The following is a 26,890-nucleotide window of genomic DNA, read 5'->3' on the forward strand; positions in this document are numbered from 1 at the left end:
TTTGAAGTTGCCTGAAGAAGTGATTTGGGGGGACATCTCTAAAGCCTCAGTGAGACTGCAGCGATACTATGGATACTATCGGAACTGATCTCATTTCCCCTCCTCTCTGCCATCCTAAAGGCGGGAACATCCCTGGAGGGTAGCTCTTCGCGGCCCAGTCCCTTTAGCCGGCAAAGCCCCCTTTTTCCTCTTTGGGAAAAGGCGAGAAAACCAACAGAAACGATGCGCCCTGGCACGGCCTCCTCCCCTTAACTCGCTGCAGGGGAAGAGGCAAAGCCTGCTGGGGTGGAAGCGCGGTCACACTTCCTGCCTCCCGCCTCCCAGACAGTACGCCGGTAGTTGCGGGCTTGTGGGCGGGACCTGAGGGTGGGCGGGGCCACGGCGCGGGCACACGCCACAGAAGGGGGCGTGGCCCCTCGGCTCGCGCTGCTGCAGCCTGCGCGCCCGCCTCGCTCCTTCCTGCTCTTCCCAGGGTGATCAGCTGGTCTGCGCTCCCCTGACGTGGGCCGGGGCACGTCACCGCCGAATGGCAGCCTCCAGAAAGGCACCGCGAGTAAGGTGAGGGACTCTGCCGGGTAGCCGGCGTCTGGGCAGGGCGTGATTCCGGGGCCCGGGCGCGCGTGTTGCACCCCGGAGGGCTGCAACGAGAGGGTTGAGAAGCGGAAGGCGGCCCACCACAGTCTGGCAAGGGCCTTGGCTTTCGGGAGACCCCTGAGCAGGAGCAGGGGGAGGGAGCCATGCAAGCCGGCAAGTTCCGTTTCGTTTCAGGAGGGCTGCGGGCACCCTCGGGCAGCCGGATCCCGGTTCCCGGATGAGCGTGTCCGCGGAGCTGCAGAGCTCTGTCGGAGGGGCGGTGGGCGCGTCCCACCTCTCTCCCCGGCCCAGCGGGAAGGCCCCAGCTGTTGCAGGAAGTTGGCCCCTCCAGGCACCTCAGGGTGTCCTGGGAAGTGGAAGAGCCCCTGCTCTCGCCCTCTTCCCGGGGAATATAATCCTCAAATAACAATCGTGACACCAGCAATTCGCCTTACTCATCCTCAACCTTCATGAAGATATGCAGCCGCAGGCCCATCCCCACCCAGTTGGTTTCAGAGACTGTGTAAGGGTATACTTTGGCATAATCTCTAGAAAGATCCCACCAGCAACCTGCCCTGGGCTCTCTCTCCCGTTCTCAAACACATTTCAGTTTATACTCCTCCCAAAACCAGGATATACTTATTACAGCAGCTAACAGAGTGGGAGACTGAGAAACGTTCAGAGATCACGAAGGCCGGAAGCCAAATTCCCTGGCCATGCCCACGGGATCAGCCATCCTCAGACCAGTTGAGACTTGAATAAATACACCTGGCAGCATGGCCAGGCCCGCTTGCTGAACGCAGACCATGGCTTGTACTTGTGATTGTGAGTGAATAGATCCTAAACTGACCTTGACCTGGCCTTGGCCTTGGTATGCCATGCTTGGGATGAGTAGAGAAGCAGATCTGGCTTGTGGAAGGATGTAGGGCCCTGTGGCAAACCTGGTGTGGAAGGAGTTGCCAGTATGTTAAGTGCTGGAAATGAGGTTAGGTTAATGCTGAATTAGATCCTACGCATGTAAATAGCTTTGTGGACCAAGATTAGATTTGTAGAATCACAACTTTTTAGGGGCAGAAGGGTCTTTTGGCATCAGCTGTCAGAGCCTCCACACACAGAAGGCCACTGAGAGGCTGAGAAGGGCCATTTGCCCCAGAGCCCTCCCTTACTGGAATTTGAGGGCTATTCAGTGTAACAGTGAGAACTTCTTGCGTTTCAGGTAAAACTGACTTAGGTAAAAAGGGATTGAGCTGGCTTCTAGTGCAGCTGAGTCCAGGAGACCAACACTGGCATGCGACTTGTCCTCTTTTTTTTTTGCATCTCTTGGCTCTGTTTTCTTAAGTTGGCATCATTCTCAGGCACGCTTTGTCTTTATAGGAGGTATGATGGTTCTGAGCTAGCAGCCCCAGCAGAAATAGAGCCTTTCCGAATGCTTGGAGCACAAGTTCCAGATCTGATTTCCCGTAGGCTGACTTGACCTTATGTTTATCCCCAAACCAGTCGTTGTGACCATAGAGATAGATTACCCAGGCGTGGGTCCCAGAATTGGTGGGTGAGGATGAGAGTTATCCCAACTCTGTGGACTGAAAATGGACACGAGAAGTGTCTCAGATGGAAACCATTGTGCTTTGACCAAAAGGAGGAGGGAGGGATGGATTTTGGGTAGGAAATGACCACATTTCCCACTTCCACATCCTAAAACTTGTTTCAGTCTGCTCTTAGGTGAACTTAATAGGCATGATTGAGCATCTTTTTTTTTTTTTAAGTTTATTTTATTTATCTTGAGACAGAGAGACAGTGTGCGGGGGAGGGGCAGAGAGAGGGAGAGATTCTCTAAGCAGGCTCCACACCACTAGCACAGAGCTTGACATGGGGCTCAAACCCACGAACCGTGACATCATGACCTGAGCTGAAACCAAGAGTTGGACACTTGACTGACTGAGCCACCCAGGCGCCCCATGTTGTGATTGAGGATCTTGATCCTTGTTTTGCCCCATCCTGAGTGATAATCATGCATAATTCTCATCCCGGACCCAGGTAAGGGGGTAAGCACAGCCCTGCTGGGGTTTCTTTAAAAAGAAAGATGTGCCCTTTCCATCTTATGCAAAGATCAAACAGGAAGTTCTCTGCACGCTTCTTTCCCCTTACCCACCTTGTGGCATGTCCGCATGTTGAAAAGGTATGGGTCGAAGAAGCACTGTTGGGAGTTGGGAGGCCTGGACTGTAATTCTAGACTGGCTCTGTCACCCAACTAGCTATGAGGCTTTGAGCAAGTCATTTGGTCTCTGTTTCTCAGTTCCTTTGTCTAGGGGAGGGAGTGGAGTTGGATGGTCCCTGAAGTACACTGTACCCCTAACATTTAAGGGTAGCCCTGCTTCAGCTGAGAGCCTGGGAATGTATCTGTCCAAGTAAGTGAAGGGTAGCTGGGTCTTGGATTCTGCAGACCAGGGTATGGCAGGAACAGAACAACTGTAATGTTTAGCTTCTTCATGGCCCCTTTGATCCTGATAGGAAGGTGGAGGTAGTGATGCTCAGAGAGTGAGACTGAATTCAAAATCTATGAGCTTCACCTGTCAGACCTGATTTTTTGTCTTGACTTTGCAGCTACTGAGGTGTTTGACCTGTAGCAAGTTATCTTTGTTTCTTCTCTTGTAAAAAGTGAATGAATGGAGCTACTTCTGAATAACTCCCTCCAGCCCTCTTGTCCTGTGCCCTAATTAGTCACTGGGACCAGTTAACTTTGTTTTTTTTTTTTTTACATGCTCAGGAATATTTTTCTTTTTTTTTTTTTTACAAATAGTTTATTGTCAAATTAGTTTCCACATAACACTCAGTGCTCATCCCCACAAGTGCCCTCCTCCATGCCCCTCCCCCCTTGTCCCCCCACATCCATCAGTCCTCAGTTTTTGTCAGCATTCAAGAGTCTCTCATGGTTTGCCTCTCTCCCTTTCCCCCACCATTTCCCCCCTTCTTCTCCCCCTTGTTCCTCGGTCAAGTTCCTCCTAATCCTCCTATACGTGCAAACATATGATATTTGTCCTTCTCTGCCTGACTTATTTCGCTCAGCATAACACCCTCAAGGTCCATCCATGTTGCTACACATGGCCAGATTTCATTGTTTCTCATTGCCATGTAGTGTTCCATGGTATAGATAAACCACATCTTCTTGATCCATTCATCTGCTGATGGACACTTAGGCTCTTTCCATGTTTTAGCTCTTGTTGAGAGTGCTGCTGTGAACATTGGGGTACATGTGCTCCTATGCATCAGCACTCCTGTATCCCTTGGGTAAATTCCTAGCAGTGCTATTGCTGGGTCATAGGGGAGTTCTAGTGTTAGTTTCCTGAGGAACCTCCACACTGTTTTCCAGAGGAGCTGCACCAGTTTACATTCCCACCAACAGTGTAGGAGGGTGCCCGTTTCTCCACATCCTCGCCAGCATCTAGAGTTCTCTGATTTGCTCATTTTAGCCACTCTGACTGGCGTGAGGTGGTATCTCAGTGTGGTTTTGATTTGTATTTCCCTGATGAGGAGGGATGCTGAGCATCGTTTCATGTGTCTGTTGGCCATCTGGATGTCCTCTTTGGAGAAGTGTCTGTTCATATCTTCTGCCCATTTCTTCACTGGGTTGTGGGACCAGTTAACTTTGAATGTATAGAGAAACTGACTTCCTTGGTTCACCATCTGGTAAACGGGTACATAAAGTCAAGAGAAATCAGGTGAGACTGTCACATGGATCTCTGTCCAAGAAAAACACTTGTTTGTAAAACACTATAGCAGCTTTCTTGAGATATAATTCATGTACCATGTTAGTCACCTATTTAAAACATACCTGGGTGGCTCAGTTTGTTAAGCGTCCAGCTTCCGCTCAGGTCGTAATCTTGCAGTTCGTGAGTTCAAGCTCTGCATCAGACTCTCTGGCTGACAGCACAGAGCCTGCTTCAGGTTCTGTGCCTCCCTCTCTCTCTTTGTCTCTCCCCCCCCGCCCCCCTCCCCCCGCTCGCTGTCTATTTGTCTCTCTCAAAGATAAAATAAAACACTAAAATAAAATATGCATTTCAGTGATTTTTAGAATATTCTTAGAGTTGTACACCAACACTGCAGTTTTAGAACATCTTTATCCCGCTGCCGGAAGAAACCCTATACACATGGGCAGGTGCTCCCCATTTCTTCCAACTTTACCCCACCTGTAGGCAATTGCCAGTCTACTTTCTGTCTCTATGGTAATTTGCCTGTTCCTGGACATTGCATACAGAATCATACAACATATGGTCTTCCTTGACCGGTTTTTTTTTTTACTTAGCATAAAATATTTTCAGAGTTTACTATGCTGTAGCAAGTTATCAGTACTTGATTCCTTTTTATTGCCAAATAATATTCCATTGTATGGATAGATCAGGTATTTATCCTTTAATCAGTTGATGGACATTTGGGTTGTTTCTGCTTTGTGGATATCATGAACATGCTGCTATGAAGGTTCATATACAAGTTTTTATGTGGGCTTATGTTTTTAATATTTCATACCTAGGAGTGGAATTGCTGGGTCATAGGATAATTATTATTATTATTTTTTACTAAATGTTTATTTTTTTGAGAGAGAGAGAGAGAGTGTGTGAGAGCGCGCATATGTATGTGAGTGGGGGAGAGGCAGAGAAAGAGGGAAAGAGGATCCCAAACAGGTAATGTGCTGTCAGTGCAGAGCCCGATGTGCGGGCTTGATCCCAGGAACCATGAGATCATGAGCTGAGCTGAGGTCAAGAGTCATACCTTCAACTGACTGAGTCACCTAGGTGCCCCGTTATAGGATAATTCTGTATTTAACCTTTTGAGGAATGCTGGACTGTTTTCCAAACTCACTACACCATTTTATATTCCCACCAACAGTCTGAGGGTTCAATTTTTCCGCATCCTTTCCTACACTTGTTATTTCTGTTCTTTTTTTTTTTTTTTAATGTTTTTTATTTATTTCTGAGAGAGATACAACGTGAGCAGGGGAGTGTCAGAGAGAGAGGGAGGTACAGAATCTGAAACCAGCCAGGCTCTGAGCTAGCTGTCAGCACAGAGCCTGACGTGGGGCTCGAACCCACGAACCGTGAGATCATGACCTGAGCTGAAGTTGGATGCTTAACTGACTGAGCCACCCAAGCATCCCATTTTCTGTTCTTTTTGATTATAACCTTCCTAGTGGATGTGAAATTATATCTCATTGTGATTTTCATTTGCATTTCTCTAACGGATAAAGATACTGAAAATCTTTTCATGTGCTCATTTGCTCTTTGTATATCTTCTTAGGAAAAATGTGTGTTTGGAAATGACTATTCACATGCCCTTGACCATTTTAAAATTGGGTTGTCATGGGTGCCAGGTGGCTCAATTGGATCAGCATCCGACTCTTGATTTCAGCTCCGGTTGTGAGATCCAGCCCTACATTGGGCTCTGCGATGGACATGAAGTCTGCTTGGGATTCTCTCCCTCTCTCTCTGCTCCATTCATGTGCATTCTCTTTCTCTTTCTCTCAAAAAAAAAAAAAAAAAAAAAACTGAGTTGTCTTTTATTATTGAGTTGCAATAGTTCTTTTATTTTTAAAATAAAAAATTTTATTTAATTTATTATTAATATTATTTTCAGAGAGAGAGAGTGTGAGTCGGGGAGAGATACAGAGAGCGAGAGAGAGAAACTCTTAAATAGACTCCATGCTCAGTGTGGAGCCGGACATGGGGCTGGATCCCATTCATTACCTGAGCAGAAATCATGAGTTGGGTGTTCAGCCAACTGAGGCACCCAGGTGTTTCGCAATACTTCTTTATATACTCTGGATATTAGACTAATCAAATACGAGTTGCAAACATTTTCTCTCATTTTATCAGTTGTCTTTGTACTTTCTCTTTCTTTCTTTCTTCTTCTTTTTTTTTTTTTTTTTTTTTACCATTTTATTTTAAGTGGTCTTCACACCCATTGTGGGGCTCAACTCATGACCCTGAGGTCAAGAGTCTCATGCTTCATCAGCTGAACCAGCCAGGTGCCGCATTTTTTTGCTTTCTTGATGGTATCCTCTGAAGTAAAAAAGTCATTAATAAAGTCCAGTGTATCAGTTTTCTTTGGTTGCTTATACTTTTGATGTCATATCTAAGAAATCATTGCCTTATCCAAGGTCAGGCAGATTTGTGCCTATGTATTCTTCCAAGAAACATTTATGTCTATGATCCATTTTGAGTTAATTTTTATTTTTGGTGTGAGGGTGGAGGTTCAGTTTCATTCTTTTGCATGTGGATTGCCAGTTGTCCTAATATTATTTGCTGAAGAGACTCTTATTTTCTCCATTGAATAGTTTTGGCGCTGTTGTCAAAAATTGGGTATAAGTGTGAGAGTTTATTTCTGAGCTAATTCTGTTTCATTGATCTATATGCCAGTACCTTTTGCTAATACCACACTGTCTTGATTACTGTAGTTTTATTAGTTTTGAAATCAACGTTGTTTTTTTAGATTGATGTGGCTATTCTGGATTCCTTACATTTCCATATAAATTATAGGATTTGCTTGTCAATTTTTGCATATACAAGCTAGCTGCAATTTGATAGGGATTGCCTCTAGATTATTTTGGGGGAGTATTGCCATTTTAACAGTACTGAGCCTTCAACTTGTGAAGTAGATTGTCTTTCCATTGATTTAGGTCTATTTTAATTTCTTTTACAGTGGTTTTGTAGTTTTCAGAGTATAAGCTTTGCATCTATTTTGTTAAATATATTCTTAGGTACTTATTCTTTTGAGCTGTTGTAAATGAATTTTTCTTAATTTCATTTTTGGATTGTTCATTTACAAGTATATAGAAATTCAGCTAATTACTATATATTGATTTTGTATCCTGCAGTCTTGATGAGCTTCTTTGTTCTAATTTTTTTGTGTAGATTCTTTAAGATTTTTTATATTGAAGATAATGCCATTTGCAAGTAGAGGTAATTTTACTTCTTTTTAAAATTTTTTTTAAATTCTTAAAAAAGTTTTTTTTTGGTTTTATTTAATTTTGAGAAAGAGAGAGACAGAGCACGAGTGGATGTGGGGCAGAGAGAGAGAGGGCAACACAGAATCTGAAACAGGCTCCAGACTCTGAGCTGTCAGCACAGAAACCAATGCGGGGCTCGAACCCATGAACTGTTAGATCATGACCTGAGCTGAAGTCGGATGCTGAACTGACTGAGCCCCCCAGGCACCCCAAATTTCTTTTATTCTTTATTATATTTTTGAAAGATAGAGTGCGAGCAGGGAAGGAACAGAGAGAGAGGGAGATACAGAATCTGAAGCAGGCTCCAGGCTCTGAGCTGTCAGCACAGAGCCCGATGTGGGGCTTGAACTCACAAACCGCAAGATCAGATCATGACCTGAGCCGAAGTCAGACGCTTAACCAACTGAGCCACCCAGGCGCCCCAATTTTACTTCTTTTCTAATTTAGATGCCTTGTATTTCAGTGTTTGCCTAATTGCCCTGAATAGAGTCACCAGTATAGTGTTGACTTAAGTAGCAAGATTGGACAGCTTTGTCTTGATCTTAGGCAGAAAGCATTCAGCCTTTTAACATTAAAGACGATGTTAGCTGTTGGGGCCCCTGGGTAGCTCAGTTGCTTAAGTGTCTGACTTCGGCTCAAATCATGATCTTGCAGCTCTTGAGTTCCAGCTCCCCGTCGGGCTCTGTGCTGACAGCTCAGTGCCTGGCACCTGCTTTGGATTCTGTGTCTCCCTCTCTCTCTGCCACTCCCCTGCTCGTACTCTCTCTCTCTCTCTCTCTCTCTTTCTCAAAAATAAATAAACATTAAAAAAAGATTATGTTAGATGTGGATTTTTGTAATATTCTTGATCAGGTTGAGGAATTTCTCTTCTAGTTTACCGAGTACTTTTATCATGAAGAGGTGTTGGATTTTGTCAGAATGCTTTTTCTGTGTCTATTGATGTGATCATGCAGCTTTCATTCTTTATTCTATTGATATTGTGTATTACATTAATTTTTGTATGTTGAACCAAACTTGCATTCATGGGATAAATCCCACTTGGTGGTGGTATATGATCATTTTTATATGTTAATGTATTCGGTTTTGCTGAAGATATTTGCACTTAGATTTATAAGAAATATTGACATGTCTTTTTAATGAAAGAATGTGTGATTCACAATACAGAACATCTCATTCTGTCCAACAAAATTAAAGTAGCAGCCATCAGAGAGTAGGCCTGGAATGGTTGGTGAAAATGTCTGGTCTTCTGGTTCTGGCTGTGTAGTGGATTGAGCTAATGTGGGCTCCTCTTCCTCTACTAATACATAAAAATGTGGTAAAATTGTAACAAAATTACCTTCAAGTTTATAGCTGAATAAAACCCAAATCCTTTGTATGACCCACAGCAGGCTTCTTGTTGCCTCTCTGATCTTGTCTCCTAACCATTTACCTCCCCACCTGCCAGCATACTACCCTGGCCTTCTTGCTTTCTCTGATGTATACCAGGCATACTCCTGCCTTAGGGCCTTTGCACTTACTAGTCCCCTTTTCTGGAATGTTCTTAGTCATTCACATGGCTTGATCCCTTACTTTTTTTAGGACTCTGCTAAAATGTCATCTGTTAGCGAAGAGATCTTGCCTAGCAACCCCATGTAAAATAACCCTTTCCCTTTACCTCTCTGACACTCTTCCCCTTGCCCTGTTTTACTTTTCTTTACAGAACACATACTCCTTGACAAACTGTGTTCTTGTTTTGTGTCTGTTGCCTCTCCTCCTGGATCCTTTTCTTTCAGCATCATCGAGTCCCTATCCCCATAGCCACGTAAACTTCCTGAGGTCAGAGATGTTGTCTGTTTTGTTCATTGTTGTGTCTAGAGTAGGGCCTCAATTATAGAAGAGTCTTGAAAGAAAGAGAAATCCTCAGGTGCCAGAAATTTAGGGGAACTTAAAGCTTTAATGGTAGCTGGTAAGCTGAGCCTGGGAAGGTTATCAGACTCTATAGGCCTTCATACTTGGGGTCCAGAGCATCAGACTTTCCCTATACGGGGATAGGAGACTTGTGTAAATCTCCTAGCTAAGAAATTAAAGTGGAAATTAGTCTCATAAGCAAAGAGCAGTGACAGTAGTGCTGGTACAACCAGGACATGTCTAATTTTCACAGATAAAATCGTTTCTACTGGAGATAGGCTCTTAATAAAAGATGACAAAACACACAAGGAATAACTTACTAAGAGGAAGCCAGCAGACCCAGAAAACTTGAAGTTTACTATCCCAAGACCTTCTTTTTTTATTTAATTTTTAGTTTTTTTAAATTTACATCCAAGTTAGTTAACATATAGTGTAATAATGATTTCAGGCATAGAATTTAGTGATTCATCACTTACATACAACACCCAGTGCTCATCCCAACAAATGTCCTCCTTAATACCCCTCACACATTTAAGCCCATCTGCCCGCCCAAGACCCCTCCAGCAACCCTCAATTTGTTTTTTATATTTAAGAGTCTCTTATGGTTTATCTCCCTCCCTGTTTTTTAATATTTTTGCTTCCATTCCTTTATGTTGATTTGTTTTAAATGTATCTTAAATTTCACATATGAGAAGTCATATATTTGCTTTCTCTGACTAATTTCACTTAGCATAATATACTCTAGTTCCATCTGTGTTGTTGCAAATGGCAAGAATTCTTTTTGATAGCTGAGTAATACCTCATTGTGCGTGTGTGTGTGTGTGTGTGTATATATATATATATAAATACATATATATATATACATAAATATATATATAAATACATATATATATATACATAAATATATATATAAATACATATATATATACATAAATATATATATATATACATATATATATATATATACACACATACACCACATCTTTATCCATTCCTCTGTCAGTGGACATTTGGGCTCTTTCTGTACTTGGGCAATAAACATTGGGGCTCATGTGCCCCTTTGAAACAGCACTCTGTATCCTTTGGGTAAATACCTAGTAGTGCAATTGCTGGGTCATAGGGTAGTTCTATTTTTAACTTCTTGAGGAACCTCCATGCTGTTTTCCAGAGTGGCTGCACCAGTTTGCATTCCCACCAGCAGTGCAAAAGAGATCGTCTTTCTCTGCATCCTCGCCAAACATCTGTTGTTGCCTGAGTTGTTAATTTTAGCCATTCTGACAGGTGTGAGGTGGCATCTCATTGTTGGTTTGATTTGTATTTCCCTGATGATAAGTGATGTTGAGCATTTTTTCATGTATCTGTTTGCCATCTGGATGTCTTTGGAGAAGTGTCTATTCGTGTCTTTTGCCCATTTCTTCACTGCATTATTTGTTTTTCGGGTGTTGAGTTTGATAAGTTCTTTATAGATTTTGGATACTAATCTTTTAATCTGACGTGTCATTTGCAAATACCTTCTCCCATTCCGTCAGTTGCCTTTTAGTTTTACTGATTATTTCCTTTGCTGTGCAGAAAGAGGCTTCTTATCTTTATGAAGTCCCAATAGTTCATTTTTGCTTTTGTTTCCCTTGCCTCCAGAGATGTGTTGAGTAAGAGGTAAGTTGCTGCAGCTGAGGTCAAAAAGGTTTTTGCCTGCTTTCTCTAAGATTTTGATGGCCTCCTGTCTTATGTTTTGGTCTTACATCCATTTTGAGTTTGTTTTTGTGTATGGTGTAAGAAAGTGGTCCAGGTTCCTTCTTCTGCATGTCATTGTCCAGTTTTCCCAACACCATTTGCTGAAGAGACTTTTATTCCATTGATATTCTTTTCTGCTTTGTCAAAGATTAGTTGCCCCCAAGACCTTCTAATGGAAAGTCTGAAGTGAATTATAAAATAAGGGCCCCAAATAATTGAAGTTAGGAGAAGGAATAGAAACCACAGTGAAAGAATGGGACGCCATGAAGTAAGAGCAGGCAAATTAAAAAAAAAGAAAACCAGGAGTGCCTGGGTGGCTTGGTCATTGAGTGTCCGACTCTTGATTTTGACTCAGGTCATGATCCCAGGGTCTTGGGCTTGGGCTCCATGGTGGCATGGAGCCTGCTTTAAGATAAATTCTCTTTCTTTCATTCTGTTCTCTGGTCTCTCTCTCTATATATTAAAAAAAAAAAAGAATAAGAACCAAATACAAATTGTACATGTGAAAATTATAGTCATTGCAAATAAAATCTTTTTAGACTAGTTAGGAGGAATAACTTAATTGCACTACTAGGTATAGCTGAAGAGAATTCATGAATTAGGAGGTTAGATCCGAGAAGGTTTGCCTGCCATGGTGCTGTTTTAGCTTCAAGTTTTATCTGAAACTTTTACTTATTTCGTTTCGATGCCAGGGTGAGAGTCCTTCTGACTCACGAAGGAAAATTGCTAAGTCAAGTAGATCTCCTCTCTAAACAAGCCTTGCCACGTTTCCTATGGTCAAAGTGCAATATCCTGTTCTTTCTCTTCTTAAGGGCAAATCACCAGGATTTTCAGCTGAAAAACTTAAGAATAATTGAGCCTAACGAGGTGACACACTCTGGTGACCCAGGCACGGAAACAGGTAATAATTTTGCCTATTAATTAGATGGAACATCTCAAAAGAATTTTAGGTCCCCATACTGTAACCCAAGTAGAAGAGAAGAGGGTTAAAGGATTAATAATTGCTCATGGTTGGGACTTAGGGGACAGATACAGATGTGGAAATTAAACCCCATTTTGTCTTCTGGCTTCTGGGTAGTTGCTTACCATTTCTCTATATACTTACCACTGTTTTTAGGTAACACATGAGAAAATTTTAGTTTTCATATTTCCTATTTCTGGGGATTGGGTGGTGGTGGAGGAGGAGATAGGTTATTTTTGAAAGTGGCCTCTTTTGGTTTTTCCCCTCTCTAATGTGAGCTTTCATTGACTGCCTTGGAGAGTGGCTTCCAGTTTTTGTCATAAGATTATGAAATGAGAAAAGTTTGTAGTACAGTGCTCTGCTGTATAAGTTGAATGTAATTTCAGGAAAATCTTTTTGGGAGAAATTTCTGGAACCATACTCTTTTCCCAGAACTGGCTGGTTGTATTGTTGGGTTGCCAGAATCCTGAATTCTGAAAAGTGGTATATTAGTATATTTCTATCCCTTGAAAGCTAGTGCTTTTCTGAGGACCACCCAGGAGAACTACAGCATTTCCTTTTAGTTGACTGAAAAAAATTGATCACCTGGAGCACATAAGCCGTGTCTGATCTCTCCCTGGAAGAGCAATGCTATAGTTTCATGCAGTCAGGTCCCTTTTCTTTAAAAATAGAGGTAAATGTATGCAACACACTTTGTAAAAGGTGAAAGATTTCTAGGATCTGAAGAGAAACCAGAGTATATATTTTGGGTCATATTAGGAAGGAGGAGAGGAAGAAGGAAGAAGGAATGAGAAAAAGTAAGTAAAGGGAAAAAGTGAACGAATGATCACATTTAGAGTTTAAAGAGAACTTCTCTTTATTAGGTATGAAGAAATAGAGATTCAGGGAACATCAGTTGTCTGAGGTTGCTGATCCCAGCTGGAAACTAGAACCCACTTGTTTGATTCCATTGGTCTTAGAATACTTTTAAGAGAGCCTCTATTACGTTCCCTAGATAATATGTTATAATAGAGCATAGACTTGGGAATTGGATAGATATTGGGTCTTGGTGCTTGGTGATCCAGTTGACTGGGGCAAGTATTTACCTCCTATTCCTTGATACAATGAGAATAGTGAAATCTCCCTTGGAGGGTTATTGTGAGAACTAACCACTAATGTGTGTAAAGCCCTTGGTCCTCACCCAGCAGTGAGACAGAGAAGGAAACCACTGCCTCTAAAGCTCTTGATGCTGGAAGAGCAGCCTGGCATTTATGCATGTGCTAAGATGCTGAAATTGGAGTAAACCAGCCCCTTGTATTCTTATAACAAGGCGTGGAGGAAACCCAGCTGGTGCTTCAGATCCAGACTCAAATAATATTTCATGAGCTTTTATAAAGTAACTAGATGCTCTACATGGTGGTCTAACACATGATGTCAAGTTAGATTCCCCTAGCCACCCAGTGAGGTAAATATGTATGGTGTGCTTTTCATGTACTTCTAAGCAGTGAAAAGTTTTGTTTATGATAAAGGCTGAAGGTTTAGGGACTCATTTCTGAAAGCAGGCCCACATGTACAAGAGACTTTTAAATGAGTCATTCTCTTTAAAGCATGATTTAAAAATACCTGGCAGCGTATGGGCTAATGTTACATCATGGACTAGGCTTGTTGCTCTTGGCTTCTTTCTTCCTGTACGCCCTGATTAACTCTTGGTTGCTTCTAGATTTCTAAAAGTAATGGAATGTGGAGTGAGCAGGTGCTGTCATATGACATCTTCTAAGATCCTAGCTTTCTTCTTTCATGGAAAGTTCTTTGCTGTTGGTTATAGTAAGTCTGATTGATAAAAGATCATGACACAAAGTTGTGACCTTGACTCAGCCATCTTTGAGAAAGCATATGTGTGTGCTAGGTGCTGGGCTAGGTACATGGATTCAGGAATGAGGATGACATGGTCCCTATCTTAAGGAGAAGCAATATCTACCCCTGTTGCACTATTTATCACATTGCTTTCATAGTTAATTGTGTATTTCACTCTATGAATCCTACGTATAGAGTTACCTATCTAATCCTCAAAAAAATCACCTGGCGAGGGTAACCAGCCGTGACTCTCATCTCCTCCATCGTGGCTGCCTTTTCAACCGCTGCCGCCTCTGTGGCTGGGTCTTGTAATTGCACCAGCTTCGTCCCCTCCTTAGCCAGCTGCACACCCATTCAGTCGCTTACAAGGCCTGTTGTGCCTGTGGCCACAGCTGCTCCAGCCATCTTTGTGCATGGAAGCTGTCTTCAGTGCCCCTGCCAATTGCTTTAGCCATTGCCCGTCACTGTCTTCTTCACCTTTGCTGTGGCTGCTGCTGCTGCTTACCACGTCCTAACCGTGGGTTGCGGTGTTGGGATTTCTTTCTTTGTGTCTGATACGGGTGACAGAGAAGTGGCTGCATCTGACCAAGGACACCAACCAAATGTGAAGGAAGAGGAGGAGGGAGCCCGGAAGGTGGTGATGGCAGGTGGCATTGTGTAGGGAAGTGTGGCATGGCACCGTAGTAGAGTAAGGCATGCAGTGCTGATGTTTCTGAGGAGGCCAGTCAAGAGAGAGAAGGTGAGGATGAGGCGGGAGATGGTGATGAAAGTCAGAATCTGGTGGTGAGGAGGGGCGCCTGGGTGGCTTAGTCGGTGAAGCGTCCGACTTTTGCTTAGGTCATGATCTCGCGGTTCGTGGGTTCGGGCCCCGCGTCGGGCTCTGTGCTGACTGCCAGCTTGGAGCCTGGAGCCTGTTTCAGTCTGTGACTCCCTCTCTCTCTGACCCTCCCGTTCACGCTGTCTCTCTCTTTCTCTCTCCTAGAAATAAATAAAAATATTAAAAAAAAAAAAAAAAAAGAATCTGATGGTGAGGAGGCAGGTTACGGTGTCCCTGAAGCAGAGGACGTCCTTGACCAGTTCCATTTGGCCTTTGATGATTTTCAGTTTGTAACTGAGAATTTTGTGTTTGCTGTTCGTTCTGTTGACTTTATTGATGAAGTCAGTGGCTGATAAGGTCACTTTTTTCAAGTTTTTACTTAAATTCCAGTTAGGTAACATACGGCGTGATATTAGTTTCAGGTGTACAGTTTAGTGATTGAGCACTTACTTACAATACCCAGTGCTCATCATGACTCTCCCCTTCATCCCCATCACCTATTTACTATGATCCCACCCGACCTTCCCCCAGCCTCCCCTCTGGTCACCATCAGTTTTTTCTGTATAGTTAAGAGTCTGTTTCTTGGTATTCCTCTCTTTCCCACCACCCCCCGTGTACATTTGTTTTGTTTCTTAAATTCTACACATGAGTGAAATCATATGGTTTTTGTCTTTCTCTGACTGACTTATTTCACTTAGCATAATGCTGTCTGGCTCCATTGATGGAGAATCTTGGTTGTGGGGGAGGCTATGTGTATGTTGGAAAAGGGAGGTATATGGGAACTCTCTGTATTTTCTGCTCACTTTTCCTGTGAATCTGTAACTGCTCTAAAAAAGTAAAATCTATTTAAAAACTGAGCTGGAAAAACTCATTATTCTACTTGAATTCTAATAGTACAGTTTTGTGCCAGTGTATGGGATGTAGAAAAATATGTATGGTCCCTGTTTTATAATTGGCTTTTTGTGAAGTTGTTTTGTTATATGCCCACAGGATTAATAACTATGATATAGTCATTATCTACTCATGTATCTGTAGTTATCATATGTGTGAGTTATCAGAACTGTTCGCTGATGTCAGTATTTTTTGAGTAAAGTTTTTTTTTTTTTTTTTTTAAACCAGCTAAGGTGATTTGAAAGTTTGCATTATCTGTCCTTTATCACATAGAAATAGTCTCTTGTACTAACCAGGAGGCAAGAATACACTTTGATTTGAGTGTTACTTTGGATAATTTCTTTGGACTTGAGTAATTCTTTTGATAATTTTGTTACTACAGATTAGTAAGAGTATAAGAATTTCTAGTAAGACTACATTTAACATTTTCTTTTAAAAATGATTTTCATATTTTTGTTTCAATTTTGTATTTTCTTGAGCTGGTGACTCCAGCTCTAGTTTATTGGGATAGACTCTTGGGGACCCCTGGGACTTTTTCAGGGCTCATTTGGGAGACCCTGGGTCTACTCTGCTCCCACCATATTTTAGAGAGGCAAACACAGACCACTGAGTCCTCAGTGTTACACACCCAGCTGATAGTAGGTATTCAGCAGATCATGTGACTTAGGCTTTTAACTTGTAGTGGACTGATCTCCTAATCTGTGGTTGGCTATTTAACAAAAATATTGTAATATGATATTTTAAGTTTTATTTATTTTGAGAGAGAGACGGCATGAGTCGGATAGGGGCAGAGAGAGAGGGAGACAGAATTCCAAGGAGGCTCAGTGCAGAGCCTGATGCTCAGGACTCCATCTCACGAACCGCAAGATCACAACCTAAGCTGAGATCAAGAGTTGGATGCTTAACGGACTGAGCCCCTAAACCAGGTGCCCCTAAACCATACTTCTTTTAATACAGTCAAACTTAAGCAGTTCAAAGGTAACCACTAATTAACACTTAAGTGACTGGCCTTTTAGAAACTTCTCTCTGAATATACACGTACAAATTTTCAAATAAGAATAATCTGGGGGCGCCTGGGTGGCTTAGTTGGTTAAGCGTCCGACTTTCGCTTAGGTCATGATGTCGCGGTTCGTGGGTTCGAGCCCCGCGTCGGGCTCTGTGCTGACTGCCAGCTCAGAGCCTGGAGCCTGTTTCAGTCTGTGACTCCCTCTCTCTCTGACCCTCCCCTGCTCACGCTCTCTCTCTCTCTCTCTCCTAGAAATAAATAAAACATTAAAAAATAAATAAATAAATAACTTAAAAAAAAAAGAATAATCTGTACATCTTCTTTTGTAATTTGTTTTTAGTCAACCACCAGTGTTTTTGGTGTCTCTGACAGTTAAATATAGGTGTGTAATTTTTTTCTTTTGGTCTGTGTAACTTTTAATGATTTTGTAGTGTCCTATTGTATGTATTATGGTTCATTTACCCAATTATTTATTTTCTTCTTTTTTTTTTTTTTTTTTTTTTGCTGTCAACAAAGATAAACAGGTATCTTTGTGTATCTGTTTATCTCTTTAGAATATAGTCCTGGAAATGAAAGAGGTAACTGATCAATTTGGAAATGAGTATTAGTAGCTCAGCTTTTCTTGCCGCAGATGGCTATTGGGAAGTGGTGTTTAAGAACTGTAAACTGTAGAGTTTCTGGGATCTCTGGTGTTGGGGTGGGGTGGGGGTGTGTGTGGTCAGTTTGAAAATGCAGCTGGGGTGGGGCAGCTAGCGGGTGCATTGCTGAGGCTGCCTTTGAACTAGTACTGAGTTGCCCAGGGCAGGCTGGTTTTGGAACACACTCTCCTGTTGTTGCAGACGGCAGAATGGCTCCGAAAGTAACATCAGAGCTGCTTCGGCAGCTGCGACAAGCCATGAGGAACACAGAGTATGTGACAGAGCCGATCCAGGCCTACATCATCCCGTCGGGGGACGCCCACCAGGTACTGAGTGGACATGGGCTGGTGCTGGATCTCATCAGCCTGTCCTCTGTTGTCATTCTTTCCCTCCATCGCCCCCAGTGTGTTTGTAGGTTTCTAGTTGTCAGTCCACAGCTGAGTGTGTCCTCCGGGGCTTGGCACCAGGGACTTGTGTCTAGTAGGGTCTCACTGAATGCTTGTAGATTGGCCCAGACTTCCTTATTTCCAGTGAATATAGCCAGCTTTTAATAACTTGTGGAAGCATTAACGGACAAATGAAGGTACAGAGATCTGGACCTTTCTGTTGCTGACACACTTAACCTCATCTCCTCTGTTGCACCTTATCCTTAGCAGAATTGTCTGTTCCTGTCTCCCTTCTCCCCGTGAAGACTGTCCCGTCCCTCTGACATGGCCAGAAGAGCAGCCAGAAAGTTGTCACGGATTCTCCCCTAGCAGGTTTTAGGGATAGTTCCAAATAACACCCTCTTTCCCCCTGCAACTGCTGCCTTTGATGGAAGTTGCTCAGTAGTGCCCTTTACCTCTGAGAACACTAGTGACCTAAATATGGGAGAGTTGGGTTTGGAGAGGTGGCGATTGCATGTGATGGGGCTGAAGGGCAGAGGGTGAAAGCATTCTAGTATCTACTCCTTTAGGTCATTCAGCCAGCAAGTGTTGGAATGCCTATTCCATGGTCATGGTACTGCAGGATTACAGAGATGAATTTAAAAAAAATTTTTTTAAATATTTATTTATTTTTGAGAGACAGAGACAGAACATGAATGGGGAGGGGCAGAGAGAGAGGGAGACACGAAATCTGTAGCAGGCTCCAGGCTCCGAGCTGTCAGCACAGAGCTCGACGCAGGGCTCAAACTCGTGATCTGCGAGATCATGACCTGAGCTGAAGTCAGATGCTCAACTGACCGAGCCGCCCAGGCGCCCCTACAGAGATGAATTTAAGATTGAATTCCTGCCCTAACTATGTTGATGGTTTAGTAGAGGGATGAGACAATATACAAAGTACTGTTCTCCCATGGAGTCATCTATACATACCTGTCTTTATAGCCTTTGCTTATGTGTGAGGCACTGCCTTAGGTGTGGTACGTGACACAAAGATGACAATGGTAATGCTCCCAAGAACATACAGTTGAGTACTGGAGTAAAGATATGTATACCTGCGTCTGTGTTACAAGGTGGAATGTGGCAATGCCATCAAGAAAATCTGGACGGAGCGCTATACAGGTTTGTGGGTGAGGGGAAGATGACCGAGGGCTTCACGAGCAGGGGAGGCATTTGCACTGGATGTGGAAGGTTGGGTAGAGTTGGATAAACAGAGGAAGGACGGACAGGATTCTAGGCAGGCAGATTAGTGCGGACAAAGGCTGAGGAGCTGAGCAGGGAAGGTTGGAGTGCTTTTCTGAAACAACATGGCAGGTTCCCCTGCACAAGCCCAGGGAGGTAATGAGCAAAAGTGGGAGGTACAGCTGGTGTTCTCTGAGGTGGTAACAGAAACCGTCCTGAGGTCCTTTGAGCAATAAAAGGCTTTATAAGGGTTTAGGGGCAGGGCCACTGCAACAGCAGAACTCTAGGTTGTGATTGGTAGGCTCTGGATTTGTGCAATGTCAGCGCCTCAGGTGGAGTGGCTCGTGGAACCCAAGGGCACAAATGCAGCTGGCCAGGAACACGTGAGGTGGGAAGGGTTTCAGTTCTTGCCATAGTTCAGTTTCTCCCTTTCTTAGGGAACATGGTAGACAGTAAACCGGGCCAGCCAATGTTCCCACATTTGTGTCTTTTGATCTTTTACTTTTAAGATAACAGATTGAGCCAGAACCTTAATCCCAAGTCCAGAGTCCTGGGTGAGAACTTGATTAGCATAGTAGTTTGGTGTTTATCCTTGTGTGTGTGTGTGTGTGTGTGTGTGTGTGTGTGTGTGTGTGTGTTTGCGTTTGCGCACGTGTGTACACATATGTGGGATGGCATGTGGTGCAGACATGACTGGTGATGACTGGTGAGGGTCTACCATGATGTGGGGGTGGCACGTAAGAGTTTTACTGTAAGATGAGCCAAGTTCTCAAAAGATGTCTGCTTCAACCAGCCTCCTTTCTGCCCCTCCTTAAGGGTGCCAGACCACATGGTTGTGACAATATCAGGCCAGTGTCAACCTGGGCCAGCATGAAGCTTGGACCCCTGCCTGGAAATGTAAGATTTCCTGGCCTCAGGAGCAATGAAGGGCTGAAATGAGTAATCAAAGGCATTGGATAATTTGATGTACTTTGATGTTTAGAGCAGTGTTCCCCAAATGGTATTCTGTAGTTTTCCTGTTGTGTCTCATAAGATGTTCTGCAAAAAGTGTGTTCAGTGGTTAAGAGTACAGTCAAATGAGCTGAACAGTTTCTTTTCATCTTTACGATAAAAAAGTTTAACATAAAATTTATTGTCCTGTTTTTAAGCATAGAGTACAATAGTGTTAACTCTATGCACATTGTTGTGTAATAGATCTCTAGAACTTTATCATCTTACAGAACTGAAACTCTGTACCCATTGAACAACCCCTCACTCCCACCTCCCACCACTCACCACTCTACTTTCTGTTTCTAAGAGTTGACTACTTTATATACCTCATATAAATGGAATCATACAGGATTGGTTTCTTGTGACTGGCTTATTTCACTTTGCATAACGTATTAAGGTTCATCCATGGTGTAGCTTATGATAGGATTTCCTTTCTAGAGGCTGAATGATAATTCATTATATGTATATGCCACATTTTTTAAAGTTTATTTATTAAAAAAAATTTATTGTCTTTTATTTTGAGAGACAGACAGAGTGCAAGCGGGGGGAGGGTCAGAGAGAGGGAGACATAGAATGTAAAGCAGGCTCCAGGCTCAGAGCTGTCAGTACAGAGCCCAACTCGGGACTCGAACACACGGGACTGAGATCATGACCTGAGCTGAAGTCATATGCTTAACCGACTGAGCCACCCAGGTGCCCCTGAAGTTTATTTTTATTTTAAAGGGGAAGGAGGGAGAGAGGGAGAGAGAGAGAGAAAGAGAGAAAACACGAGAGAGAACACAAGTAGGGGAGGGGTGGAGAGGAGAGACAGAATCACAAGCAGGCTTGACGTGGTCCACACAGACCTCCGTGTAGGGCTTGAACCTAGGAACTGTGAGATCATGACTTGAGCCGAGGTCAAGAGTCGGACACTTAACCAATTGAGCCACCCAGGTGCCCCTATACCACATTTTTTTTTTTAATATGCCACATTTAAAAACACTGTTCATCTATTGAACATTTGGGTTGCTTCCAGTTCTTGGCTTTTGTGAATAATGCCGCAGGGAACATGGGTGTGTAAATCTCTCTTTGAGATCCAGTTTTCAGTTTTTTTGGATTTATACCCACAAGTGGGATTGCTGGATCATATAGTAATTATCCTTTTTTTATTTTTTAAACCTTTATTTATTTTTGAGAGAGAGAGAGAAAGAGAGAGACAGAGGGAGACAAAGTGTGAATGGGAGAGGAACACAGAGAGAGAGGGAGATGCAGGATCCGAAGCAGGCTCCAGGCTCTGAGCTGTCAGCACAGAGCCCAACACAGGGCTCAATCTCATCAACTGCGAGTTCATGACCTGAGCCTAAGTCAGACACTTAACCAACTGAACCATCCAGGCGCCGCTAATTTTTTTAACCAAACTCTTAACCCCAATGTGGGGCTTGAATTCATGTCCCCAAGATCAAGGATTGCACGCTTTACAGACTGAGCAAGCCAGGGTCCCCAGTAATGTTTTTTAATTTTTTGAGGAACCTCCATACTGCTTTCCATGGTGGCTGTGCCCTTTTACATTTTCACCAACACTGTACATGAGGGTTCCAATTTCTCCACACACTTCCCAACACTTATTTTCTGCTTCTTCCCCCCGTAGCGGAATCCTAACAGATATGAGATAATACTGCATTTTTATTAACTGTGGTTTTGATTTGCATTTTCCTGATGGTTAGTGATGTTGAGCATCTTTTCATATGCTTGTTGGCCCTCTGTATGTCTTTTTGGACATTTTGGACTCAAAATGTCTGTTTGAGTCCTTTGCCCATTTGAACAGTTTCTTAACTGCTGGACTTCTCAGGGCCTTTGTAAAGTTGCACTTTACTGTGCAACTCTAAGGAGAGGAGGAAGTATTCAGCATTTTCTAGACTTAAATGTCCATGGATTTCCCACAGTCATCTTAGGGGTAGGCTAAGGGGACTCAGTGTTCCATGGAATTCCTTGGTCCATTGACTCACAACACTTTTCATGCCACGATGGATTAGAACTGGATTGAAGAGGTGAGAGGTAAGGGAGATCCTTGTGTCAAGAGGGGAAAGCACTGTAGACTAGGGTTCTGCATGCAAATGTGGGTGAAGAGGGAGGCGAGAGAATGTGGGATGTGAGTATAGGAAAAGTAGAAGATCCATCCAGAACAGGGGTTGCTGGTGGCATGTGAGGAAGCCAGCCCAAGTCCCAGCCAAAGATTCCTAACAGTTTGGGGTGCCTGGGTGGCTCTGCTGGTTTACCGTCTGACTCTTGAACTCTGCTCAGGTCTTGGTCTCAGGGTCACGAGTTCAAGCCCCATGTTAGGCTCCGCACTGGGTGTGAAGCCTGCTTAAAATAAAAAAGACTCCTAACGGTTCTACTTTATTTGTGAGCCTTCACCTCCAGGAGAGGCTTCCGGTGTGCAAAAGACTGGATCTGTGAGTGTTCTTGGAGTTAAAAGTTGAAAGTTTCTGGCTAAGGGGTGTTACAAGCTTTTTATGGTTGGTATTTCAGTTTGTTTTATTCTGCCTGGAGTTAGAATATAATCTATCTGTTTACTAGTAGGGGATATTCTTGTAGCCAAGACAGGCCAAGTTTATCTTGATAATCTTGGTTCTGGGTGCTGTTAGTCAGCCAATTTGGGTTTTTGGTTTTGTTTTTGATCATTATAAAGCTGTTTCTGGCCCAGTACCCTAATGTGTGCCTAATACACCCAAAGCAATTCCTTGCTAAACTTCGGGAATGGCAGTGAGGCTGGCCAAACCACATCATCCTGCTAAATATCCCGGAATATCAGAATTGGATGGCTTCTCCCTGGATGAGGAAACCGAGAGTCAGGAATTTAAGTTTTTGTCAGATAGTCAGGACCCATTGAGGGTTTTTGAACAAGTGAGCGGCATGATCAATCAGAAGGATCAGTGGTTAGTGCGGATTGGAGAAGGAAGGTACTAGAGACTGAGAAGCCATTGGGAGGCCATTGTAGGATCCCGGAGTCAGACAGAGGGCTGGGACATGGCGCCGGCCTTCGGAACAGAGAAGAGGGGAAAGATTGGAGGAGAAGCAATAGAACACAGATTGAGTTTGGACCGGAGAGACAGATGGCAGAGGGTTTGGGGAAGGTTGGAACTCGAGAGGGTTTGTGATGCCGTCCAGAGAAACAAACGAGAAGTCCCGAGTCCCTTGTTTCAGTTCCTGTGGAGAGGTGGGGCAGAGTTGGAGTGACTGCTAAGTGGGACTCTGGGACCTTGCCAGGACCGTGAGGATAAGGAGGAAGGCTTGGCTTTGTTGTGACCTGCCGCAGCAGCCTTCTCAGTAATAGAGAGGCCGCTGTTCTCTGTGGCTCTTGTTCCTAATTGTTTCATTTCAGGCTAGATTCAGAGTTGATGGAATTTCTCCTATGGGTGGGGAAGGGAGAATATTGGAGAATGAAGGAAAATCTTGAATTCTGTCTTTTGTGTACCTTCCAAAACACAAATACACACACCCACACACTGTTCCATGCTAGAGAGAAAATGCACCCCAAATGCGTAATTACACAGGGGCCCGGCACTCCAGGGGTCTGGTTCTCACTGTCCTCTGCAACTCTGAGGGGTCCTTTCTTTGTAAACCCAGAACAGGGGTTGTGGTATCATGAGTTTGGGCCCAGGGGGACTTTTGAGGTGAGGAATTGTCCATTCTTTCTGGTAATCTGGGTGCTTTCATGTACCATCTAAGTCAAACATTGAGATTCGTGGGCGCCATTGGCCTCAGACCAGGAGAATCAGTGGTTGGGACCAGAGCTGTGCCAGCACTGTCTTTAAGAAATCCAAATTCTTTGTCCTCCCCATCTGTAAGGCTTCATAGTCTGTTCCTGGGCGTATTTAATCAAAGGGTCATGTTCTGTCAGAGGTGACTCTGCCAACTTGGGTTTTTGGCTATTTTTACGGTTCCTCCTTCTGGAAGACTTGAATCAGATTTTCCTAAACTCTGTCCTACTCCCATTCTTCCTGGAGTTGGCTTCCTGTTTTGTATTTCTTAAACAGACTCTCTCCTAGGGTGGAGCAGTGATTTTTATCACAGAGTGATTTTATCCACTCCACTGTATTAATTAGAGTAATGCTAGCTATGGTAACATCTCAAAGTTTCAGTGACCTGGTACTGTGGAGGCTTATCTCTTGTTTATGTAGCAGTCTCGAGTGGGTGTTCCTGGGTGGTGGGTGACTTTCTTCTACTAGTAAGAGAGCAATTCAGAGCTTCAGGCTCTTTTCATCCTCTGACGCCACCATTCCAGCTGCTAGAAGGGGGAAGAGTATGGAGAGGGCACACCCATTTTTTTACTGTCCAGATCCAGACATCACCTTGGCCCCACATTTCATTGGTGACAGCTACTCATGTGACTCCACTTAGATGCAAGGGGGCATGGGAAATGAAGTCCAAGATGGAAATATAGTTGTTGACATTACAGTAGGGGTTTAGTAAAGGCAGCTAATAGTATCTGTTCTCATCACTCAAGGTGGACTTGGACAAATGTTAGTAAAATGCTGACATGGGCAGTCTCTGGAGTGGGTCAGAAAACTTTGGGGAAGAGGGCATGTTTGAGCTGGATTTTGAGAGATGGCTAAGGCTTTTTTTTTTTTTTCTTCTTGTCCACAGATGTGCTTTATGTGGCTGTGTATTATTTACATTGTTTGAATTAGATGCCAATACTTAAAAGTTGGGTGACTTCTTATGAACACACAGATATTTAACCCCTCCTGAATTACTGAGGGTTGGCAACACGTGGCCTGCATTCTGGCATAACAGGAGTCAGGGCTGAGAGGTGCTGTTCTCTCTGGAAAAGTTACTGCCTTATCCTGCTTTACTTGTTTAGTTTACTTGCCTGACCCTAAGACATTTGACTTTGAAACCCCAGTTAACCATCGCTTCTGGCCGTGATAATGTATTAGCTTCCTACTGCTGCTGTAACAAATTACCACAAACTTAGTGGCTTACTATACCACAGATCTATTATCTTACAGTTCTGGAGGTCTGAAGTCTACAGAGGGTCAGTAGGGCTATGTTTTTTTCTGGAGGCTCAAGAGGAGAATCTTATTTCCTTGCCTTTTCCAGTTTCTAGAGGCCACCTGCATTCCTTGGGTTGTATCCCTTCCTCCATCTTCAGAGAGATGGCTAAGGTTTTAACTAGGTTGAAGGAAAATGGTTCATGTTTCCTTGTGCTTGTTCATTTAGTCAGCAAATGTTTGTTGAGGACCTACTATGTGTTACCTGTACCATGATAGGGACAGGGACAGTGAAAAAAAAAAGACAAATACCCCCATCTCATGCAACTTAATGTTGGGGCAGGATAATGCAATAACAGTGTTAGAAAGTTCAAGAAGAGAAGCATCTAGAAAAATGTGCTATACGGAGAGGTAAAGGCGAGGTGGCCACTTTGGATAGTCCAGACAAGCCATCTCTGTGGAGGTGACATGTGATCTGCAAGGGCTGGCCACTTGCCATGATCAGAGAGAGACTTTGATAGGCACAAGGAAGAGCATGTGCAAAGGCCCTGAAGCAGGAATGAGCTTGAGAAGTACAGAGTGCAGAAAGCAGGCGAGGTGGCTTGAACATCTTGGGTGACTGGGAGAGTGGAGGGGAGTTCTGAGAGGACGGCAGGGTCTGATCAAGCAGTGCATTGGGGATGGGGTGGGGTTTGGGTTTTATAAGTGTGATGGGAAGCTATGATGAGTTTTGAGCAGGATGCTAACATGGTGCAAACAGACATTTTGGAAAGCTCACTTTGTGTGTGTGAAGCATGGGTGGTAGGGTTTGTGGTCCAGGAAGAGATGATGGAGGCTTGGACTGAGTGCTGGTCTCAGGTGGAGAGAAATGGTGGTTTTGGAGAGAAAGCCAATAGCCCTACTTCCTTGTGCCCTTTCCCAGCATGCTAAGGCTTTGGCTTATTTTAGACCTTTTTGCTGTTCTCTGGGGAGAGTGTTCTCGGGTTTTGCCAGCTTCATTGCTGGGGGAAGAGTGGGAGGCCCAGGCCCAGTGCTCGTCTGCCCTCTGCCTAGCCTGTTGGTGTGGAGGTGACAGCTTTGGTCAGTGACGGCTTCCTGGCATGTAGACTACTTAGGTCATGTCTAGACATTCTTGCCCAGACCTCGTCTTGATCCCAAACCAAACATGTCCACCTGCTGTTAATTCCACCTTCCTTTGGAGAAACCTGCCTCCTGCCTTTGCCAATGGAGAGCTCCTTTGAGAGGCCCTGTCCCTCCTCTCGCCCTGCCCGCATGGGGGGGTGACGAGGGCATTCCTCGAGAGCAAATCCCTGAGTGGAGAGTCTAGCTGGGCCGAGATGAGTAGTATCTTCTCTGCCAGCCCTCTGCTGGCAATCTCACTGTCTGTCACAGCTGGGTGAGCCCCAATCAGGGGACCCTCCTCTCCATCAGAAGCATCCCCTGTGGCTTCTCCATCGTGTTCTGTGATTTTTAGTACAAGATTTATTTTTGTTTACTTGGTTTTCCCGGCCTCTTGGATGCTTTTTCACCATTTAGGAAGAAACTGATACTATCTGTTGCTTTGCATGTATGCAGCAGTCTCCGGTTTCTGGGAAGTTTTCTGTTTTAAACATTAACTTACTGTTCCTCCCAGCAATCCTAGGAGAAGAATTTGATAGGCACCCTCCATTTTTGCCTTTTTTCCCCCTTTAGTTCTGCAACCAGCGATTGCTGGGTTAATAACCAAATGAGAATCCGGCAGGTCATAAATGCTGCTGGCGGCCAGTCCCTTCTGTGTTCCTCGTGCTGCCCGTTAAGTGTTCCTCGATGGTTTGGGGACAAGGCTCGTGCCTGGTGTCGCTCTCAGCAGTCTGAAGGGACCCGTTTTAGAAACGGAACTGAGCCTGAGAGGCCCAGGGAGACTTGTTGCAGGCCACAGAGCTGGGCCTGCTGGAGGCCGGGGGCGGCCTCGAGCCGTGACGGCACCCTCCGCTGGCCCTCCGGCATCTCCAT

General features: G+C 43.9%; 1 protein-coding gene across 2 annotated transcripts in view; it reads left to right on the top strand.

The window, feature by feature from the left end:
• Positions 1-467: 467 nt before the first annotated feature.
• Positions 468-26,890, top strand: part of XPNPEP1 (X-prolyl aminopeptidase 1) — a 58,153-nt gene continuing 31,730 nt past the window's right edge. The window contains exons 1-3 of one of the 2 annotated variants that reach the window (XM_039250719.1): positions 468-558; positions 12,001-12,089; positions 17,536-17,660. In XM_039250719.1, coding sequence (XP_039106650.1) covers positions 527-558; positions 12,001-12,089; positions 17,536-17,660 — 246 coding nt within the window. In that variant the 5' untranslated portion in view covers positions 468-526. The remainder of the gene's footprint in view (positions 559-12,000; positions 12,090-17,535; positions 17,661-26,890) is intronic. The other variant, XM_039250720.1, reaches the window with a different exon arrangement.

The sequence above is a fragment of the Hyaena hyaena genome, unplaced genomic scaffold (assembly GCF_003009895.1).
Source record: "Hyaena hyaena isolate Hyena2069 unplaced genomic scaffold, ASM300989v1 scaffold_379, whole genome shotgun sequence".
In the NCBI taxonomy this organism is placed as follows: Eukaryota; Metazoa; Chordata; class Mammalia; order Carnivora; family Hyaenidae; genus Hyaena; species Hyaena hyaena.